General features: G+C 51.7%; 9 protein-coding genes across 9 annotated transcripts; 5 read left to right on the top strand and 4 right to left on the bottom strand.

Moving 5' to 3' along the window:
• Positions 1 to 83: 83 nt before the first annotated feature.
• cef1 (putative cell division control protein (Cdc5)) lies at positions 84 to 2695 on the top strand (the record flags this gene model as incomplete). The annotated part of the gene is made up of 4 exons (XM_053095859.1): positions 84 to 109; positions 170 to 203; positions 304 to 644; positions 703 to 2695. The coding sequence occupies 4 exons, from the start codon at positions 84 to 86 to the stop codon at positions 2693 to 2695; spliced, it is 2394 nt and encodes a 797-aa protein (XP_052960035.1).
• Positions 2696 to 3937: 1242 nt separating this feature from the next.
• Positions 3938 to 7425, top strand: KD926_010376 (NuA4 histone acetyltransferase complex catalytic subunit ESA1; the record flags this gene model as incomplete). The annotated part of the gene is made up of 8 exons (XM_053095858.1): positions 3938 to 4218; positions 4501 to 4761; positions 4939 to 5601; positions 5687 to 5714; positions 5809 to 5873; positions 5932 to 5966; positions 6034 to 7181; positions 7267 to 7425. 8 exons carry the CDS (start codon positions 3938 to 3940, stop codon positions 7423 to 7425), a joined length of 2640 nt encoding a protein of 879 aa, XP_052960034.1.
• A 1394-nt stretch (positions 7426 to 8819) lies between these two features.
• Positions 8820 to 13065, bottom strand: KD926_010375 (uncharacterized protein; the record flags this gene model as incomplete). The annotated part of the gene is made up of 4 exons (XM_053095857.1): positions 8820 to 12178; positions 12234 to 12401; positions 12460 to 12715; positions 12775 to 13065. The coding sequence occupies 4 exons, from the start codon at positions 13063 to 13065 to the stop codon at positions 8820 to 8822; spliced, it is 4074 nt and encodes a 1357-aa protein (XP_052960033.1).
• Positions 13066 to 13908: 843 nt separating this feature from the next.
• On the bottom strand, positions 13909 to 14585 carry KD926_010374 (F1F0 ATP synthase subunit f; the record flags this gene model as incomplete). Its single annotated transcript, XM_053095855.1, has 4 exons — positions 13909 to 13934; positions 13999 to 14064; positions 14129 to 14279; positions 14538 to 14585. 4 exons carry the CDS (start codon positions 14583 to 14585, stop codon positions 13909 to 13911), a joined length of 291 nt encoding a protein of 96 aa, XP_052960032.1.
• Positions 14586 to 14905: 320 nt separating this feature from the next.
• KD926_010373 (ETC complex I subunit) lies at positions 14906 to 15686 on the top strand (the record flags this gene model as incomplete). Its single annotated transcript, XM_053095854.1, has 3 exons — positions 14906 to 15144; positions 15212 to 15322; positions 15377 to 15686. The coding sequence occupies 3 exons, from the start codon at positions 14906 to 14908 to the stop codon at positions 15684 to 15686; spliced, it is 660 nt and encodes a 219-aa protein (XP_052960031.1).
• Positions 15687 to 16904: 1218 nt separating this feature from the next.
• Positions 16905 to 17279, bottom strand: KD926_010372 (uncharacterized protein; the record flags this gene model as incomplete). Its single annotated transcript, XM_053095853.1, has 1 exon — positions 16905 to 17279. The coding sequence occupies one exon, from the start codon at positions 17277 to 17279 to the stop codon at positions 16905 to 16907; it is 375 nt and encodes a 124-aa protein (XP_052960030.1).
• A 776-nt stretch (positions 17280 to 18055) lies between these two features.
• Positions 18056 to 19432, top strand: KD926_010371 (FAD/NAD(P)-binding domain-containing protein; the record flags this gene model as incomplete). The annotated part of the gene is made up of 1 exon (XM_053095852.1): positions 18056 to 19432. One exon carries the CDS (start codon positions 18056 to 18058, stop codon positions 19430 to 19432), a length of 1377 nt encoding a protein of 458 aa, XP_052960029.1.
• A 440-nt stretch (positions 19433 to 19872) lies between these two features.
• Positions 19873 to 21000, top strand: KD926_010370 (deoxyhypusine monooxygenase; the record flags this gene model as incomplete). The annotated part of the gene is made up of 2 exons (XM_053095851.1): positions 19873 to 20363; positions 20475 to 21000. 2 exons carry the CDS (start codon positions 19873 to 19875, stop codon positions 20998 to 21000), a joined length of 1017 nt encoding a protein of 338 aa, XP_052960028.1.
• Positions 21001 to 21154: 154 nt separating this feature from the next.
• KD926_010369 (DNA-directed RNA polymerase I core subunit RPA12) lies at positions 21155 to 21666 on the bottom strand (the record flags this gene model as incomplete). The annotated part of the gene is made up of 3 exons (XM_053095850.1): positions 21155 to 21173; positions 21235 to 21466; positions 21552 to 21666. 3 exons carry the CDS (start codon positions 21664 to 21666, stop codon positions 21155 to 21157), a joined length of 366 nt encoding a protein of 121 aa, XP_052960027.1.
• Between the last annotated feature and the right edge of the window lie 121 nt (positions 21667 to 21787).

Genomic DNA, 21787 nt, shown 5'->3' with positions numbered 1-21787 from the left:
GATTTTGGGTCCTTCTTTATCATATTAAGTTTCCATTAATCGGGCAGAGTTTATTAAAAGCGACGTGTTGAACCTTCATCACCATGCCGGTTGTCAAAGGAGGTGTCTGGTAAGGATTCTAGTGCTGTAACGAGCTCTTTGCGCCATTCATCTGCTAACATTCGAGCAGGACAAACATCGAAGATGAGGTGCTACGGGCAGCTGTAAGTCAGATCTCCCTATCAGATTACCGACGGAAGCAGAAACAAAACGCCAGAATACGCGACGCAGGTGAACTAAATACTGATCATGAATGTCTTGCAGGTCTCCAAGTACGGTCTTAACCAGTGGGCGCGAGTATCTTCGCTGCTCGCGCGAAAGACTCCCAAGCAATGCAAGGCGCGATGGATCGAATGGCTGGACCCCGGCATCCGCAAGGTCGAATGGTCGAGGGAAGAGGATGAAAAGCTGCTGCACCTGGCCAAATTGATGCCGACTCAGTGGCGCACAATTGCACCTATCGTCGGCCGCACGGCAACGCAGTGTCTGGAGCGTTATCAGAAATTGTTGGATGAAGCCGAAGCTCGTGAGAATGATGAGCTGGGATTAGGAGGTCCCGGCGAAGAGACCGCGGCCCCGAGTGCAGACGATGTGCGCCGTCTACGGTAGGTTCATCAACAGATCCATTCGGTCTTCATTCTTATCGACTCTAACATTATACAGGCCCGGTGAGCTCGACCCCGACCCGGAATCGAAACCCGCTCGTCCCGACACGATCGATCTCGATGAAGATGAAAAAGAAATGCTCAGCGAGGCCCGTGCTCGTCTGGCCAACACCCAAGGAAAGAAGGCGAAGCGCAAGGCCAGAGAACGACAACTGGAAGAATCCCGGAGACTTGCAGTCCTTCAGAAACGTCGTGAACTCAAGAATGCCGGGATCAACATCAAGGTCGTTACACGGAAGAAGGGCGAGATGGACTACAACGCCGACATCCCATTCGAAAAGCCGGCCGCACCTGGATTTTACGATACGATGGAGGAGGAATCCCGGAATGAGAGGCAACGAGAGATGTTTGATCCTCGTAAGCAACAACTGGCCAATAAGCGGAAAGGCGATCAAGATGATGAAGCCGAACGAAAGAAGAGAAAGAACGACAAGAACAGTACCTCGGCTGCATCGGCCGCTGCTGCTCGCGCTGGTCAGATGCAAAAGATCCGTGAGGCGGAGCAAAGTAGCAAAAGACGCGCCCTCGTTCTCCCTACCCCGCAGGTCAGCGAAAGCGAGATGGAGGACATAATCAAGATGGGCATGGCAGGCGACAAGGCTAGCAAGATGTCCGGAGATGAAGAAACCACTCGCGGTCTGATTGGCAATTATTCGGCCATTGTTGGAGGAACGCCTATCAGAACCCCTCGGGCCGCACCAGAGGAAGATCACATCGCCAACGAAATCCGCAATATCAAAGCTCTCACCGAAACGCAATCGTCGTTGCTCGGTGGCGAGAACACCCCTTTACATGAAGGAGGTTCTTCCACCGGGTTTGATGGTATCGCCCCTCGCCGTCAAGAGATTGTGACCCCCAATCCTATGGCAACTCCTTTCCATCAAGCCAACGGTGTCGGTGCAACGCCCATGCGGGGAGGCGTTGGCGCCACGCCACGCGATGGTCCTGGAGCCACACCCTTGCGGACACCTCGGGATCATTTCGCCCTGAACAAGGAGATGGAAGGCGGACAACTTGTGCCGAGTACACCCAGAGACCTCAAACTACAGGAGAACCTCGCCCGCGACAGCATCCGCAACAAGCTTGCCGCCCTTCCGAGGCCCAAAGAAAGCGAGTGGGAACTGGAAGAGCTTCCTTCCGAATCGGCAGAACCCACAACAGCAGGCGAGTTCGTGGAAGAGGATGCCGCCGAGCGCGACCGGAAAGAGCGGGAAGCGAAGGAGAAGGCTGCTCAAGCAGAGTTGAAGCGCCAGTCACAAGTATATCAGCGATCATTGCCGCGGCCGAGCGTTCTCGACATTGATGCCTTGATTGAGCGAGCATCGCACGTAACGGATCCCATTACCGCCTTGATTGCCAAAGAGACTGCTCTTTTGATTGCGAATGACGCCCGCAGATTCCCCGTACCCGGCGCTAAGGTAGAAGGGAGGGCTCGGAAGCTAGAGCAACTCGACGATGATTTGGTTGCTGCAGCTCGTGCGACTATCGCCGCCGAAACTGTTACTTCGGGTCAGCAACAGGACTGGCAGGAAGGATTCGATACTCAGTGGTCCTCGACGCATTCCAGCACTCTTCCCGGCCTCTCCAATTATGCCGATGACGAGGAAGATGAATATCAGCAGGAGCAGCGCATGATCGGCGCATTTGATAGCGTACAGACCTCTATCTTTGCCACGGCCGAGCGCGGGAACAAGCTAGAAAAGAAGCTTGCTCTGCATTATGGTGGATATCAGAACCGAGCCAAGATGCTTCGCACCAAGATTTTAGAAGCCAGCTCTGCCCTAGAGAAATCCAAGGACGAGTTGAATGCCTTCCGCAACCTGCAGATTTCGGAGGACTCGGCCCTCGCACACCGGCTGGAGCGGTTGCGAGACGAGGTGTCCTTTACCATGAGACGAGAGCGCGAAGCTCAGGAGGTTTATCGCACACGAAAAGACGAACTGGACGAGTTAGTGGCAGGGACTGGGGGGATGGTCGATGGATGGCATTGAGCGCTTTGATGGATGGATGAGTGGGCAGGTGATTAAGAACAAGAGCGAAAATACTAGCTTAATACTTATTTGCTTATGTTCCAACAGCTTGTCTTCCGCCATTCTAGACTTACTCAAGAGGATACTCTGGAAAGTAGATATCACAACTCAACAAACCAAACCAAACCAACCTACGCATGTACAAACCTACAACAAAGGTTTGGCGGATTGCCTCAGCCATTAACGAGTCATCCCTTCCTTCATATCTCTTTTATACACCAGTAATTCGCGTGGTCATCATCATTGAAATTGACATCTTTGTGGTCTTGTTTCGTCCCCTCTTCTGGTCCATTAGTAGGCCACTGAGAGGTCAACCCGAGAAGGCAGTGGATTGGCCTGTGTAGGAGCGACCGTGTAGCAGCTATGCAAATCGTCTACAAAGATGAGGGTTTTTACCCACTCCTCCGTACCTAGGTACCATCTATGTATTTATGGCTCATAGATTGGTAACTAGGTGATTGGAGGAGTCATTCACTCGGCTGATGCCTTTGGGCAACCCCCCCCCCCCTCTCCTCTACTTCCTTTCCCCATCCTCCCTCCACCCGTATTACTTACGACATCCTTGATCCATTTATCCTATCATTTCTAAGTGGTGGAATCTACGTCCCTCAAACAGCGGATCACACAAGATTAGCTACTCTATCCCTAATACTCCTAGTCTCTCACCCTACATTATACCGCACTTTACTCATCGACCCTCTTTCCTAGCATCATCCACGAAAGCGACACCAATGTCCTTAACAAGAGCCGATGGACCGTCTTGATACGATCTGCCTACAGAGATCCGGATTCTGATCCTGAAAGCCTTATTGTAAGATGGCTGTGGCTTGGCTAGCTTCGCCATAGTGTCTTGAGAGTGGCAGATAATTTTTGAGCAGCACAACTTCGCCCGAATCAAACTCACACCTGCCCGCCTCACTGAGTTTGGCTCATTTATTTACCGCAATCAGGCTCTTGTACGCTATATATGGCTTCTTCTGGAACCTCAAGAATACGATTGCACCCAGTGTATGCCTCAAGAGCCAAAGATGCTAGCGATCAATATCACAGATAATACCCTAATAAGTAATAACCACAGCAATCCAGCATTTGTTCTCAACTCTCAGCACATGGAAACCAAATGGTAACTTGCTGCTTGATATCAGTGTTCATTCTCCTGGTGACTCAGAGCATTGATTTAAATACCTGACATTTGGACCTGATATGCCCTCTGATAAATGTGATCTGAATTTGTACGCAGAGCAATCGATACTAGCCACACTTGATGACCACCAGCATGGTTGGATTGCTGGGAATCAAAGTTCTGTCCCGCCCCAATATGGTATCCTGAAGGTTTTTGACGATATCATGGGTGAAGGGTCACATGGAACTGACGAAGAGGAGAACCAGTGGTGGCAGCAACTGCCATTAGTCCCAGCAGTAACAAGTGTACTTTTACGTCAACAGAACCGCCGACGGTGGAAGGCAAAGGCATTGGCACAGATGTTTACCCGTTTTCCCAGGCTCCAGGAGATTCACTATGAACCTTGGAGAGAATGGGATTCTATTTAACAGGAGGTGTCTGATAGATGTGAGTATTGCTGCATCCGTTCAACATTTTTTACCATATATGTATTCATTGCTGTATTCTTTTGCACTGACAATCTACCTATCGATCCTATCTCTGATCTAGCTTTCCGATCACTTTTTGGATCGCTCGCTTCAAACAAACTACGAAGACTCATAATCTTTAAGAATTTCGATCAACAATATGCGCTATCATGTAGAGATTATTGCGACTCTATCCGCCTCCCGACCCCTGATGTCAGCTGGGCGGTCGCCAAAGCCAGTCTCAAGCTTGAGCACCTCTCAGCATCATTTATTGTGGATGCCAGCTATTTCTTCCATGCTTGTTGTGGACCTTCCTGGAAGTGGCCCAACATGACTTCACTTGCGCTGACCTCACAAATACTTACACCAGATGAGAGCCCAATTGAGATTGATAGCATGCTCCAGAAAGCAGCAGTAGCAGCAGTTGTCATGAAAATGTCATATCTTGAATCAATGGAGATATGGAATGGGCGAGAGGGGTCGGCAATGCTCTTCAGATACTAGCGAACTGGGGAAGAGCAGCCTGCCGTGTTAACCTGGAGAGGAACACGGCAATTCACCCTGCGACCTCCTGTTGTCCAGGCTTGGGAAGCCGTGGCACGAAAACGGTGTAGCCACGGATCCATTATTGTTGAAGAGTTGCTGGATGCTGGTATTACTGTCAAGTCTCGTGGCGACGCGCTCCGCCATTTGAGGTTGTTAAACCCGGTAATTCGGACCGTTTCATTACAGCAGATTCAGATGGAGCATAGAATGCGCGAGGGAGCAGTTATGACTAGTAGCTCGATTTCTGTGATCAAATCATTTCCCTGGTACAGCGTGTTATTTTATTTTATGCGCGTTTTGATCTATAGTGATACTTCTCACCCTCTCTATACTCAATGTAATTTGCCCTCGGGCTACTCTTTCTACTCCTTTGGCTACTATATTATCTACGATGTGACACCAGAGTATGGAAGAATCCAGGGCAATAATAACGTGAATGACGCACCCCTACCGGAGGCCAGCCAAATGCGGTCGGGGACCAGAAAAGGCGGTCTCGGCCTCTTCCGGCGCAAATTCGTTCGGTCTTCCATCTCCGCCCGGGCGACTGAACAATCCCCCTTTGGGTTCTCCATCGCAGAATCCATCCAACCCCGCCATTTCCATCTCATCTCAGCCCACCGATCGCTGCAGAATCGCTCACCGTTCACCATGGGTGTCAGAGATTCTCATGGCGAGGCTACGGGGACTCCCGACCCCGTCGAGAAGGGCTTCGCCACCCTGAACACCATCCGGTATGTTGCGAGAAATTACTATATTTTTCATTTTGAGCTCTAGAGGCTTGGTTTTGTCGGTCGCATGTGCTGATTATGCCTGTAGGATCGGTGTGAAGGCCATGGTGCAGAAGGTCGGTTTTTTCCACGTCGGGTTCTTACCTAGAGTCACGTGATGGAAGACTGGGATCCTTGCGAAGGATATATGGCTGACATTCTAGTGCACAGGACGGAGAATTGAGGAAAGCTGAGATTCTCTCCATTAGGCAGCGAAAAGATGGCCCGAGTTTCTAGTAAGTGATCGACTCTTGCCGCTGGCTCATTGGGCCTGTTGTTGACTTGGTATCCCAGCGTTCATTATGTCGATTTCAACAAGCGTCTCGATGGTAAGTATCTCTCGCTTACAGGCTCTTTCCTGAAGTGCCACGGATGTGATGCTTACATGTCTCTCAGAATGGGTTGATTCCGGAAGGCTCGATCTATCCCAGGAGGTTGAGTGGCCGCAGCCCGAGAAACCGGAGAAGAAGAAAGCCGGTCCCGGCCAAAAGGCACCCAGCAAGAATACGCAGAAGCGTCCCAGAGCAGGGAGCCGAGAGGTATCAGCAACGCCAGATCTTCTGATGGGCAAGAACGCCAATGTCGGTAAGGCCTCGCGGCCGTCGAAGGCCGGTGGGAAGGAGAACCGCGGCGAGGACACGCCGTTGAACATGTCCATCCTGGGTTCTGAGGCCGTCTCGGCAGATGGGACGCCCAAGGGCGAATCTGACGATGTCGACATGATCGATGTCGGGTTCTCCGAGATGAAGGAGGAACAGGGCAAGATGTCCCGGGAGGAGGAGATCGAACGGTTGCGGACCAGCGGCAGTATGACCCAGAACCCGACGGAGATTCATCGTGTGCGGAACTTGAACCGCCTGCAGATGGGCAAGTTTGACATCGAGCCCTGGTACTTCTCTCCCTATCCCACTGAATACTCTGATGTGGACATCATCTACATCGATGAGTTCTGCCTCAGCTACTTCGACAACAAGCGTGCATTCGAGCGCCACCGCGCCAAATGCACGCTCGTGCACCCTCCCGGCAACGAAATCTACCGCGATGACAACATCTCCTTCTTCGAAGTCGACGGCCGCCGCCAGCGTACCTGGTGCCGCAACCTGTGTCTGCTGAGCAAGCTCTTCCTCGACCATAAGACTCTCTACTACGACGTCGACCCGTTCCTTTTCTACTGCATGTGCACCCGCTCTGAAACGGGCTGTCACCTGGTCGGATACTTCTCCAAGGAAAAGGACTCCGCCGAAGGCTACAACCTCGCCTGTATCCTGACCCTCCCTCAATACCAACGTCGCGGCTTCGGTCGTCTTCTCATCGCCTTCAGTTACGAGCTCAGCAAACGCGAAGGCAAACTCGGTTCGCCCGAGAAACCGCTCAGTGATCTGGGTCTGCTGGGATACCGACAATACTGGCGCGAAACGCTGGTCGAATTACTCATCGAGCCGGGCCGCGAGTCTATCAGTGAAAACGAGCTCGCGGTGCTGACCTCCATGACCGAGAAAGACGTCCATGAGACTCTGGTTGTTTTCAACATGCTCCGATATCACGTACGCTCCCCTCTTTCCCTTCCTTCTCACTCCCCTTTCTTTTCCATCCACCACCGAGTGAACAGCAATGCTAACTAACCCATAGAAAGCAAACTGGGTCATCGTCCTCACCGACAACGTCGTCGAAGAGCACAAGAAGCGTCTCGAAAAGGAGAAAATCAAGGGATCCCGCAAGATCGACCCGACGCGTCTGCAATGGAAACCGCCCGTCTTTACCGCGTCCAGCCGAACCTGGAACTGGTGAGAGAAAATATTCGAAGTAATCGCACAATCGGCCCCGAGTTGGAGTCACGTCATGTCAAGTGTTGGTTGGGACTCAGTTACTGAAATAGCGTGGATGTGTGGCGTTTTGATACCCAGATAATTGGAGTCATGGCTTATTTTTTGTTTCTTTTGTTCTACTTTGTGCTGTACACCCGGTTTGATACTATAATATGTTTCTTTTCCTTTTCTTCTAGGTGTATCGGTGTTGGAGATAGGGCTGGGGTTGAAGGTGGTGTTTAGGGATATGCATACTATTAGAATGGTTGGGTGGGTGAATGGGTAGGTTACTTGTGAGATTAACAAGAGCAGTAAAGAAAAATGCTGGCTTAATATTTATTAACCTTTGTACCAATAGTTAACTTCTACTCCGTCATTATAATTACAGATTTATTCACAAGAATGTCAAAGCTCAACAATCCAAACCTCATCCGTTCCAGAGGTTATTCCGGAAAGATTTCAACCCCTCCAAGACGGAGAAGGATCCATCCAAAACAACCTACAAACCTACAACTAACTGCATATCCAAAATACGAGAAAAGTAGTTCATGATAGAAAGACAATGAAAGAATTGAATGCACATCTTGCACAGAGAGGTAGGTCTAGGTACATGGCATGGTGACACTTCACTCGTCCTCTTTTCCAATTCAAAAACTCGGTCACTCAACTCAATCACGACACCTGACCTTTCTCTCGTTCCATTCATTAACAGAATCGCCTCTGATCTGTATTCCGACGGATGAATCTAAGGAACTCTGAAGGCTACCTGTCCCCCGTTCGGTTTCAAGGAGTAGATTGCAGTACCGAGGAAGACGAGAGAAAAGGATATTAGAGGGCGTTAAGAGAAGATGAACGACGATGACGAGGAAAGAATGTGAGGGCGGGAGCGCACAAGCCCGAGATAGATAGAGCCAGTCAGCCGACTCGGCTCCATTCAAGGAGGTAATATGAAGAGGAAGAAATGCGTCAGTTTGAAGATGCTAAGAGGCAGGGATGAGGGGACGAAGGACCAAATCAGTACCATCGACATTATTGTAGTCACAAGAGTCGATAGTTTGCATGGGGCCGTTCAAGCTCGCATATCAGTTTGTTTAGAAATCCCGCGTTGGTATGTGAGAGTAACAAAGTGCACCTTCAGAAAGCGAGTAGTAACAAAGTAGATAAAGCAAGAGGGAATAATATACGGAAAAGGGAAAGTTATGAAGGAGAGAAAAAGAGGAGGGCATTAATAAGAAGCACTAGGAATTCAAAACCAGACCCTTTCGAAATTTCCCTCACAGGCGTAAACTCATCAAGACCGAAATGAACGCTCAACGAATATTGGAAACCCGGTGAAATAAAGGAAAGAACGGACACATGCTCCGCGGGAGAATACCCCTAGCGAGATCCACTGAAGGTGCGTGGACCCCAGGATGCGGTTCGCGACTGGTGTCGCGGAGACCCGTTGCCATTTGAGTGCTGGGATTGCGTTGGCTTTTTAGAAATTGAACTGCCAGTTCCTTCGCGAGGCTTAGTGGTCTTGCGAGGTTTATAGCTCGAAGAACCGCGTGATCGTAGCGAATTATGACTGCCTGCCTTTTTAGGGAGAACCATAGTCTTCGCCATGACGGCTCCTGGAAGACGAATCGAAACTCGGAACCCTCCTGTCGTATCCTTATCGTGGAATCCGAATGAAAAGGGCTCAATACTGTGAACCTGCATGGGCTTCAAATGCTTCGACCGCAATCGAGACTGCGAAGGGGCCGGCGCCGCTTGCCAAGCGGCAGCAGGCGCCATGGTAGGAACCCGAACAACAGGTAGAGATCCGACTTCACGATCTTCGAACATCTCTTCTGCTTCTTCAACTTTCCGGGCCGAAAGTTCGCCGTCACCGGTTGGGAGGTCATCCTTTTGAGGGAGCGAGACAGAAACCGAAGCGATGTGCAAAGGAACATCAAGGGGCTCTTTGGAAGCCGATGTAACTGCCAAGGCGTTCTTCTTCTCGGACACCGTCTTCTTGCCAAAGAGGCAGTTGATCTTCTCCTGCCAGGACGTTGCCGTGGACACCGGCGTGGCCCGCGGCGGCGCAGCGACCATCGATGCAAACGTAGGTGGAGGAGGTGGGGGAGCAACTACCTTAGGAGGGAGCTTCACAATTGGCTTCGGTGCAGGAAGGTGGACAAGGGGCCGGTTCGTGTCTCCGGTGTACACAGGATGGTTCGACATGTCTTCAGGAGGAGGCGGTGATGGACTGCGCATATCGTCGCCCTCCTCAAACGCCGGCTTCTTGTGTTGCTCCGTAGCTTGGGGAAAGAATCGCGAACTACGGGCCGGAACGGTTCCAAGCGGACGTGCAGGGCTCTCGGCGAACGGCAGAGGACCAACGGGGTGATCCAACCCGGGAAGAGGATTCGGTAACGGTGGATTGTTGTCTGTTGGCCGTGAAATTGCAACAATCTGTCTCTGTCCAGCTTGGTCTCCCGACCGAACTTGCCTCCAAGTCTCATTCAGCGTCAACGGTAGGGAAGATGGTCCCTCACGCATGGTAGTCATCTCATTGCGAAGCTTATCACCTTCTTCGGCCTCGCGCTTAGTGGCAACCGTATGGAAGTTGTGCCAAGCTGCGGTTCCTGACACGCGGTTGTCATGCTGCCAATGAGAATGCTGCAAGGTCGGAGGCCCAATAGGTCCTGGGCGTGCAATGGGATGGATAGGCTCGTAGGATGCATGTCGGACTTCGGGAGACGGCAATGGCGAGATAGATGCACTTTCTTGCGGTGAGCGCGAAGGTGCTGAGAACGGCTGCGCCACTGGCGTGACAGACGACTGTTCCAAGCCAAGATGCCCACGCAGAGAGATATCCCGTGCAGGGAAGCCTCCAAGACCTTGATCGAATATCCCATTGCCCAACGTTTTATCATTGCTGAGGGGTTTCCAAGGGTTCATAATAGGCGGCGGTCCGACAAGCTTCGTGTTTGCAGTCCACGGTGAATAGGGACTGGAAACATTGAGACCTCCTCGCCACTGTGCGTTTTGCTCCTCAAGTTTGGCCTCAGGGAACTTCTCTGGGGTCTGCACCTGTGGCTCACCAGATGGCTGCAAACCATTGGCCATGGAAGCGTCAGGCTTGGGCTCGCGGGTGGGAGATGGGGCGCGTCGACCAGTGGCCACTGGCGTGGGCTTCTCGGTCGCACGTTCCTTCTCAATGCGCTTCTTGACAGTATCTGGGTGATGAACCTTCATCATTCCATACTGTTTCGGTTCGCCCGTCGGTTCAGGCACGGGAGGCTTGGGGGGTGAATGCGAGGGTTGCGTCGCAGTGGATGGAATATGAGCCTCTAGTTTGTTACTCTCCATCGACTCCCGGCGTGGCTGCTTGACTTTGTCAGGGGGCGGGCCAAGCGCTTCAAGCTTCTGTCGGATTCGTTCGCGTTTTGCGGCCTCTTCTTTCTCCTCCTGCTCCAATCGTCGTTGCCGAGCCTCCATTCTCTTTTCCTTCATGATGCGCTGCTGCATAAGAACCGGGTCTTCCTGGAGTCCTTGGGGTTCTTGCGGTCCCTGAGGTTCCTGAAGTTCCGGTGCCGCTTGTTCGCCAGCCTGGGGCTCGGGAGGCGGCTGAATGGTGTGACCATGAGTAACTGGGGCTCTGTCATGCAGAGCAGCTGGCTGGCCACGCGGAGACCAGGGCATTCCAGGACCATGTCGAGTAGGCGAAACTTCTCTCAATGGCTGGTTTGCAGGTCCCAGGTCTCTACCAAAAATCGGTGGTTCCATCATTCCATTTGCCTGGGACCCTCTCCGGGTTTCAAAGGATCGTTGCGCAGCGTCGGGCCTGCCAATAGACATCCGACGCCCAAAACTGCCACTTCCTCCACTCACATTGGATGACGTTCGACGCCGCGTCCAGTGAGTACCATCCGGGCCACCTGATCGGTGGGTTTGGAAGGCCGCCGAGGGCTCCGCCGGGCCCATGGGGCCCACGGGCTCGCCCGGAACGGGCCGTTGTAGCAGAGATGGAGGACGCATGCCTTGCTCGGCACGCCAGGGCCCTTTGCGGTTATCGGTTACGGGCTCATAGCGGCCTGATCTTGAATTATAGAGTTCGCGAGTACCATATTGCGTTTCTCTCAGGGATCGATTGAAATCGTCTGCCGCAATCTCCTTGAGATGTGCGGTTCCAGCGCCACCGTCCTGCAGATGAGGTGGTTCTCGGACAGGGACCCGCATGGGTTGCTGGTGTAGCTGGACAGGCGGCATGACGGGCGAAATCTTCTCGACGGGCGGCAATGGAGCCCAAGGCGACTTGGCCGGAGGAGCCGGACTGGAAGAGAGTAATGGGGACTTCTCATTAGGACCCCTGGACAATATGCTTGCGTTCTTTGCTTGTCGTTCCGCATTGGCACCAAGCCTGAGAACGGTGGGGTTGGGTCCGATCGAAGTTGTCGGTTTTGGCATGAACTTAGGGGCTTCCCTGGCAGTGGATATTTGCTGGGGAGGTAGGGGCTCCTCCTTGGGCTCGGCAGGTACTCGGGTCTCCTGAACAGTTGGCGGCGCAGGCTCCGGTTGAGTGAGGTTGGTTTTGGTTCCATCGGTCCATTCTATCGTCTCCGGGGCCCAGTCATCCTCGTCGTCGTCGATGTCGGCCCATTTCGATTCTGTTCCGCCACCGTCTTCCTGAATGCGAGAAGTCATGTGGATCCCATATTGTTGCTTCAGTTCCTCGTCCGTTAGGTGTTTGGGAGGTGCTTGCTGGACCGCTGCGGCAAGCAGAATATTAGCTGAGATATTTGGGCAACGTTGCAGCGTTCTTACGTTGATTCCGATTCCATACTTGGCTGGGATCAGGACCACCTCCGCCCGCCTTAGCCGCATTCGGTCCTCCCTTGGATAATGAATCGCGCAAACCCGTCGTCTTGGCGACTAATCGTGGGCGTAGGTTTTGCGGCGGCTGACCCAACGGGGTACCCGAGGACAACGGAGCTACCATACGTTAGACTCGTATCTTTTCACTACTCTCTTGCGATCGATGTATAAATACCTTTCTCGGGCGCCTTCGCTGCGGGAGGCGTGCCTGGGGCCTTCGGTACGGAAAATTTGGCGAAGCTGACAGGTTTGAATGAAGTTGGTCGTTTCGTCGACGAGGCACGCGAGTTCAGCTTGGAGTCCGTTCGACTGGCGTCCGATTCCGACCCACCCTGCGAAGCCGTGTCCTCTCCGCCGTCCGATGCAGAAGCCATTCCATTCATTTCCAGTGCCCTTGATTCCACGGGTCCGGGCCCAGGTCGCGAGAGATCCTAACAACAAACAGTATTCAGTAGCTAATCCGGTTACGTTCCATGTCGCCAAGACTCACGGTCGACGGCCGTTCAGTACCCGGCTCAGCTTCGTTCTTGTGCGCTAACGATTCGGATGGTTCCATTCGTTCGCTTGGTGCAGGATTCGTTGTCGTTTCGGATTGCGTTGTTGTAGCGGTATGATTTATCTCCCCCACGTCCCCTCCGGCAGGTTGCTTGTCGTTGGTGCTCGCAGGAACGTCGGAAGGCGAAGAGTCGCCGCCCGACAGGGTTTGATTTACCACATCGTGGCTGCTCTGCTCTGCCATAACAATTCTCGAGTCTGTGGGAACAACAAGCGGTTGCGACATCTGTTAGACCAACGTTCTGTACTTAGAGGTATAGGAAGCGGCGACTATAATCCTAAGACATGGGGTGATCTGAGAAGTACCTCTTGTCAGGTCTTATTAAGGCACGCCACTGTCGAAAAGCTCAACGGTCTTGAGCCAAAAATTGCTCCGGAACCCAGAGGGCGGCGGATGGAGGAAAGTGTTCAACAAGTAAGAACGATGAAGATGAAGCGAGGTGGCTGTGAAGAGAAGGGAAGCTTGGGGTGAAGATAGATCGGGTAGAGGAGGTCCAGGGAAGAGAGTGTAGTAGTAGACACGGAGGCCTAGAGAGATCCCAAAAGGGAGGGGGGTGGACGATAGGAGTGATCTTCCTCAGGTTGATGATCGGGTGATGGCTGCTGCTGCGGTCATGAATGAACGGGAGGTGGAGGGTTGGGACCGGCTGTTTTCGGTTAGCGTGGCAGCCTGGCCCAAACTCTGACGGCGCTCTGGTTCTTATATGTTTGACTATCTACTGCTGCTGCTCGACGTGTTGTTCCGAATTTACGTTTATGCACAGTGTGAGTACAGTGTGAGCGTTGCCAGTGAATGAGACCATTCTGTCAAACAGGAACCTGTCGACGGTCTTAAGGGGTTTGGTGGCTGCTCTCATAATTGTGGTATCATCCGGTACCCTCATGTTTGCTTCCTCCTGCACCACCCTAGCTACGTCTCCTACTTTCCATTGATAGATGGAGTATTATGTAAAATCCACATGAATCACCAGTCTTGCTTGAAACTAGTCTTCTACATTGTCCTCAACTAGTAATGGGTCTGCGGTATATACATGAAATCCTCCGCGCCCGTCAACATTCCGGGGAAAGTTTAGTGAGGGTGGTTCTTGTGGTGACCTGGAATTCCATTAGCCATTCTCTCTTCCTTCAACGATGTGCCAGGAGGGGAGAAATAACGTACGGAGGTGGAAGTAGTACTCCATGCTGTATCCGAGAAGGAGAATGCCACCGATGGCGTGGGCAAGGGCTATTTCGCAAATCGATCATTAGTCAACGACACAAACATCTGATCAGGTCGGTACATCACTTACGAGCGGCAGAAGGGTTCTTGCCGAAGTAGCGAGCCTGGTAACGGCCGATGAGACCGGTAGGCTTGACCTCAGGGGCGGAGCCACGGGGGAGTTTGGCGTAGAAGTTCACCACGCGGTCCATACGGGCAGCATCCTTGGCAGCACCGATCGCCTTTATGGATTCAAGAAGGTTAGTTCTGACGAAACTCGCAAAGTATATCAAAGTATGTAGCGCTGAAGCGGTGGAGTTGGAGGTTCAAAATGCGACGAAAAGATTGTTTCGCACGAAGGGAGGTGACGCTCGGTCGGAAACGCAATGCATGGGGGTACTTGAAGGGGTCTCACGTTGGGGGAAGCGATCTAATGACATGTTAGTATTTCGTTTATCTAGCGGATTTCTGGGTATTCGCGGTTTTGTATTCGTCCTTACCTTGGGAGGGATGAGGGTCGAGAGACCTCGGCGGGTGATGTAGCTCATCTTGTATGGACTGAGGCTCGTTAGAAATGAATGACCTTTTTCAATTGTCCATCGGACATCACTCTGCAGACAGAAGAAGATCGGCCTTACCGGAAGAGAAGCAAGTGAACCTGGCAGAAGGATAATGACGGAGGAGAGGAGAGTGCTTGAGAGAGCGGGTTGTCGGATGAGCGGTTCCTAGCGGTTGCGAGCCTCATTATTGCGCTAAACCACATTCAGATTTGCCTGGACGACCGGCACTCGCCGCATACCTCACCTTTCAATTGCACTTCCGCTTCACCTGGCCCTGTCTACCACCCCCGACGGATCCAATCGCCATAATGTCGCTCATGAGAGCAGGAACCGCTGCTTGCTTCCGGGCAGGCAGGCTCGCCGCCCCTCTGAACGCCCGATTCGTGGCCACCAACACCGGTCGCGGTGATCCCTCCATGAAAACCAACCCTTCTGACGCCCCGGCTGTCCCTCCCAAGGACAGCTCCCTCATCCAGCAGGAGACGCCTGCCCAGGCAATGGCTCGCCACCAGCCTGACTATGAGGCTACCATTGACCACGGCACCTCGTACGCAACCCTTTTCCGCGGGGTTGCCCAATCGCCCTCCAACAGGCCATGGCTAATGTGAACACAGGCTGTTCTCTCCCGTTCCCAAGCGCGTGATGGATGGCAGCGAGCCTGGCGAGACTGTTCCTGCTGCCGTCCTCTCCGGCGCTCCCACCGATCTGCAGGCCCGTACTGTCCGGTAGGTGATGCAATATGTGAATCTTCAAATTTGCGGCTAATTGTGTTCACTTAGGATCTACCGTCCCACTAAGCCCGCCACGCAGTCTGGAAACTGGCACTCTCACCACTGGAGAATGGACTGGGATATCTTGCAAAAGGGACACCGCTGGGAGAACCCTCTGATGGGATGGCAGTCGTCTGCTGATTGTATGCAGGGCACGAACTTGAAATTCAAGTCGAAGGAGGATGCCATCTTGTTCGCGCAGAAGCAGGGATATGAATATTTCGTTCAGGAGCCGAACGAGCGTCGATTTGTTCCCAAGTCTTACGCCAACAACTTCAACCACGAACCGAAGAAGCTCAAGCACATCAAGACGAAATAAACTGTTACCTCCAATAAAATGTATTATGTACATAATCGCTCTCGCTTTTGCTCATTCGGAATTTTTTTGTGTTTCAGATTTTAAATGATCATTTTTTTTCTTACATGCATCGCCTCAGACTAATTCGCACGGTCTTCATATCAGGGATTGCACAAAAAATGTTGGGACGGGAAATGATATACTTAGTGAAGTCTGATATTTAGCTCTTTCCACCAACCGCACCAACCTTAATTCTGTCAATATCGAAAATTTCCAAACTGACGAGGCTCTAGCCGATGAGGGGGATATCGAACCAATCTGTTTGGATACTCATTTTCACGCTCATTATCGGGGGTGAGGATGGCTTCAAATGCAGGAGACGGTCAACTCAACTTGCCTTCGTGCACACTTCAATTCCTCGACTTCCTCATCAGCTTCTCCATTTCATTAAGGGACCTCTTACCTACGCTCTATCCCATTTTTTCCCAGCGATCATCTTTAAACCGTTTGACAGTCCCGAACAATGGCTTTTTGCAAGCAGTGCATCTTATCTCGTGTCGTCGACCACATGATATCCTTTAAGTGGAATCCGTATCCCTCAACAGCAGGCCACACAAGTCTAGCTGCTGCACTCCTAGCACTCTCACCCTGCCATACGCCACACTTCACTCATCGACCCTCGTTCCTACCATGGATTTCTGCAGAGACCGAGATTATGGTTGGAAGCCTTGCTGTAGGATGGCTGTAGCTTGGCCGGCTTCACTACAGTGGCCCAAGAGTGGCAGATGATAATTGAGCAGCGCAACTTCGCCCGAATCAACAACTTCACATTTTCACGCCCCGCAGATTTTGCATCAATTATTTACCCAAACTGGGCTCTTGTACGCTATATGGCTTTGCTTGGAACCCCAACCACACCATGATTGCACCTACTGTGTGCCTCAAGATCCAGAGATGATAGGAGGGGCTCCAGCCTAGCACATATATATACAAGGATGGGGCATGTAACTCCAATACACGAGGAAACCTCCTTTCCAACCTACCATTTGGCTCTCTTCTGTCTCCGAGGGGGTCCCCATGTCCCGTATGACTAACGACTGATCAAAGCATAATTGGCCGGGTCTTGATTTCAGCCGGCTCTTTCGAACTGGGTTACTTATCTGAAACACCGCGTAAAGGTGCCCGATTATCGTTCTGGTGCCTCCACTATGCTCTCCTGAGATAGCTTCGTTGGCTTATCTAGGTGCAAGGGCTGGTCATTGGGATGAGGGTCGTGGCAGCCGTGCGGACCCCAAGCTCGGTCCTAGCCCCTCCCCAGTCCTCGATGCTTCTAGTCTCGTTTGCAACGTCCTCGGCGACATGGATAGTATGCTCTGTCACTTTCTCAGGAGCTCTCTCGGCGGCGGCGAGAAGATCTTTGATGGCTGCTGTGGTCATGAATGAATTGAAACGGTGGGGGGCTGAGACTAACCCCGGTTGTCTTGGGTAACCACGGTAATCCCCGAACTCGGCCTGAAGATACGCAATAAGGCCCCCTGCTGCAGTCTTACTGAGAGTCGTAAGTCTATTTTTGTGCCTCTGCGAGCTTTCGTTGGGCCGCAAGGATCCTCTCATCAGCAGCTTTCTCTTGTTGTCTCGCTTCTTCAATAGCAATTACCTCGTGACGGAGCGAGCCCTGTAGATATAAAGTTAGCCAGAAACCGACATATATACTTCCAATTTGATTTTATTCGGAACTTCAAATGGCAAACGAAGACATAGGAGAGACGGACAATCCACATAGGCGATGATGGCTGGGGCTTTTGAGGAGAGAGGAGCACAACAGGATGAGCCTTACTCCTCTGTTAGTATGACTGATAAATAGAAAGGGTGAACTTAGTCACCATGGTCGAGAAAGTATGCAATAATGACAGCGGCAATCGGTGGATCCAAGACATGCTCATATTACTATCATATTACTTTAAGGAAAATCTAACGCTATTTTAGAGTATATCAATAGATATTTGAGGAATACAGATATTTTTTAATAGTCATAAGTATTTGTTGCAGGTGCGTTACAGTACAGTCTTGTATCTAGGACAACTACAGTACAAATCCAGTATTTCGTTATTTGAAGCCGCTTAGGTAGTATTGAGGTAACCACCCTATCTTTTTTGTGGTATTGCTGATGTCTTGAGGGGCTCTGTCTACCCCTTCACTTCTACTAGGCCCTGGGTAGCTAGTGTCTCATTTTGTTAGAGGCAGTACTTGCAGCTGGACTGGACATGGGTGTTCGGGTATTAGGAAAGTATAAGGACCTGCGCATATTAGGGCAACTACGAACCAGCCACTCAGCCCAAAAGACTCTAAGGAGAGGTCTCAATGGAAATTTAGGCAACATTGAAAACACCATGAAATTCCTTGCAGCGTTGCTGTCAAGCTTTGGCTTGGTCATCGCTCTGGGCGGCCAGTTTGACCCCGAAAGCTATGACAGAGATGATGTGGTTACAAGGGACATTGTTGTCGTTGGTGGTGGCTCTACCGGGACGTACGCAGCGATTAACCTCCTCGATCTGGGTCAGAAAGTGGTTGTGGTGGAACAGGAGTCAGTCTTGGGAGGACACACGGGCATATACATCGACCCCCAGACAAACACCACGATTGACTATGGGGTGCAATCATTTGCAAATTTCTCCGTTGTCCGGGAATTTTTCGCCCGTTTTCATATTCCTTTGGTCAGGTTCTCGGTCAATGCTTCCACAATATACGCCGATTTCGAATCCGGTGAGCTATTTCTGAATTCGACGCCTAGTTATGACTTCGACGCGTATAAGGCCCACCTAAACAGGTATCCGTACCTCTCCACAGGCTGGGATCTACCTGACCCCGTTCCGGAAGACCTACTCCTACCCTTTGGAGAATTCATCAATAAGCATTCTTTGCAGGACATAGCATATGCTATTTGGTCCAGCGCGCGAGGATCCGGAGATATCCTACGCCAACCCACCGTCTACATACTGAAAGCAGTAGATGGGCCGTTTGTCAAAGGGTTATCAGAGGACACACTGACCACGGAAGGTCACAATAACTATGAGCTTTATGAAAAGGCCCTACGGGAACTTGGGCCTGACGCGATTGTCTCTTCCACCGTCATTGCGGCACAAAGATCAACAGATGGTGTCAAATTGGTTGTGAAGACGCCTAATGGCAAGAAGCTCATCTCAGCATCGAAGTTGCTTGTCAGCGTACCGCCGAATCTCGAAAATATGGAACTTTTTGATCTCGATGGACGGGAAAACGGGCTCTTTCAGAGATTTAACCATAGTGCTTGGAATATTGCTGTCGTCGCCAACACGAGTTTACCTACTAGCTACCGATTTCTGAACATTGGCACGGACAACGGCACCTATCGCATTCCTCAGCTACCTGCAATATACAGCATCAACCCGACGGCTGTGAAAGGGATCTTTTATGTTTGGTATGGCGTGTCCCAGGCCGCCGCAGAAGCCGATGTCAAGGCCGACATTTCTACAACCATCGAGCGTCTATCCCGAGCTATCGACGGGTCCAACGAACGGACGAGGAAAGTTCGCTTCTTAACCTACAAGAGTCACACTCCTTTCCAACTCGCAGTGTCTATCGAAGAGATCGAAAGCGGCTTTTATCGGGAGCTTCAGGCGCTGCAAGGATACCGAAGCACGTGGTACACCGGAGCGGCGTTTCTTTCACATCATGCCGGTCAATTGTGGAATTTTACTCAGGCCTTGCTGCCTAGCCTTGCTGCCTAGCAATACCGGCGACTTTTCTGTCTCGTGGTCGAGAATGATCATAAGATTTGGCTGCACTGGCGTCCACTATATGTTCACGGACAGTCTACTCTTTCCAAGATGATGAATGAAGTCATACCTAGGTAAAATAGGTCCTAAGGCATACCTACTGTAGTATTGATCTCCGATTCCTTTGTGCGTGTGTTGGGTGAGGGTACCTGCATTTTCAAGCAGACAGGCCCAGGCGCCCCTAAGAGAGGGAGCGACTACCCCGCCACCCCCACCTAAAATTTATTATCTTTCGGTGATAAGATCTTCTGAGGGAGAAAAAAAAAATCAAAAATTTCCCGAACTATACTATACCCCTCCGTACTCCTGGCGATCGTCTTTTCTGTTTGATCTTCTTAATTTCTAAAATCCCTTTCGACAATCCTTTCTTCAATATACATCGAAACGACATCATGGCCCCTGTGGTACCCAACCCCGAGGCTGGCGTGGACGCGACCATTCTGAACCTTCGCAAAGTGATCACCGACGAGTCCGAACCCCTTGCTCGCCGATTCCGCGCCCTGTTCTCCCTCAAGCACCTGGCCTGCCTGGAGCCTCACACCGAAAACACCCTGCCCGCCATCCAGGCCATCGCCGCCGCCTTCACCTCGCAGTCCGCTCTGCTGAAGCACGAATTGGCCTACTGCCTAGGCCAGACCCGTAACCCGGACTCCGTTGAATACCTGCAGCATGTCGTCAAGGATACCCAGGAGGATGCGATGTGTCGTCACGAGGCCGCCGAGGCGCTGGGGGCGCTGGGCTACGACAACAGCCTGGAGATGCTGAAGGCTCTGCGCGACGACGAGAACGAGCTGGATATTATTCGGGAGACTTGCGATATCGCGGTCGATCGGATCCTCTGGGAGAATTCGGAGGAGAGACAGGCGGAGAAGTTGAAGCCTAGGTAAGTGATTTTCTTTCTTCGATCTGGATATGCTTGCAAATTCTTGTGGAATCTTTCTATCAAATGTCCTTTGAAATGTACACGCCGCTAATGGTTTTCTCCCCAATGCAGTGATTTCACCTCCATCGACCCGGCTCCCCCGCTTCCTCTGGCGTCTAGCCAACCCTCTATTGCCGACATGGAGCAGACATTGCTCGACACCAAACTCCCCTTGTTCCAAAGATACCGTGCCATGTTCGCCCTGCGAGACCTTGCTTCGCCTCCCGATCTCCCCACGGCTGTCAGTGCCATTCAGGCTCTGGCCAAGGGTCTCAAGGATCCCTCCGCCTTGTTCCGCCACGAGATCGCATTCGTTTTCGGTCAGCTGTGTCACCCGGCCTCCGTGCCCAGCCTCACGGATTGCCTTAGCAACCAGGAGGAAGCCGGTATGGTGCGACACGAAGCCGCCGAGGCCCTGGGTAGCTTGGGCGACGTCGAGGGTGTCGAGGAGACACTGAAGAAATTCGTGAACGACCCGGAGCAGGTGGTGAGAGACAGCATCATCGTGGCCCTCGATATGGCGGAATATGAGAAGAATGGAGAGATCGAGTACGCGTTAGTGCCAGACTCGGCCCCCGCTGCCGTCCCCGCCGCATGATGGGTTTTCTCCCTAAAAACAAAGGATCAAAGGGATTACAGTGCCGGAGTGATTTAACGAAAAATGCTTGCTTTCATAGATGTACAGTCGTAAAGTTTTATGTGCTTTGCAAAAAAATGAAGAAAATAGAGTCGTTTCTTTTGGGTGTTTCCGTTTAGTTGTTCTGGGTCTCTCTGTGTCAATTGGTCAGTACTGAATTGATCTAGAGCCAGGATGCAACCAGTCAAGCCATACTTGTAACCGCAAACGCAGCGTAGGAAAACCGTGCTTCCTTCGTCTGCACTTCGCAATTGTACCGTCGTGAAGTACATCTCTTTCCGTCCACACTGGGCGCAGGTATGCTGCGTCAGCGCCTCGGTCTTCTTGTCCTCGGCCGTCAAAGTCTGGACCGCAGATCTTTTCGCGCGGAGGGCGGACGGGAATGCGCTCGGTTTGGACTCGGAGACGATGGTTTTGGGAAGGATATCTAGACGCAGATTTGGGTTAGCACAAGTCGGCGAAGAACAAATTGACATTTGTTTTAATTCCTCCGAGAAAGAAGCTCCGCGCACCTTTGTTGCGGGTTCCGCAGACGCTGCAGACCACGATCTTGGTGGGATCGCCCGAAGACTCGTCGAGCAGGTTTCCGCAGTCATTGCAGAAGATCAGGGAGCCGATGGCAGACATGTTGAGAGGAAGGGTCCGGAAGGAACAGAGAGGACGGCGAATGGCGGATTGGAGAGAAAAGCAATTAGAACTAGATTAACTTCATATAATTTTTCCCATCGGAAAGAAATCGGCGCACGGA

The sequence above is a fragment of the Aspergillus affinis genome, assembly GCF_023601865.1.
Source record: "Aspergillus affinis strain CMG 70 chromosome Unknown NODE_7_length_541545_cov_85_609384, whole genome shotgun sequence".
Classification (NCBI taxonomy): Eukaryota; Fungi; Ascomycota; class Eurotiomycetes; order Eurotiales; family Aspergillaceae; genus Aspergillus; species Aspergillus affinis.
The sequence above is the reverse complement of the archived record's forward strand: the minus strand, read 5'-3'. Positions and strand labels throughout refer to the sequence as shown.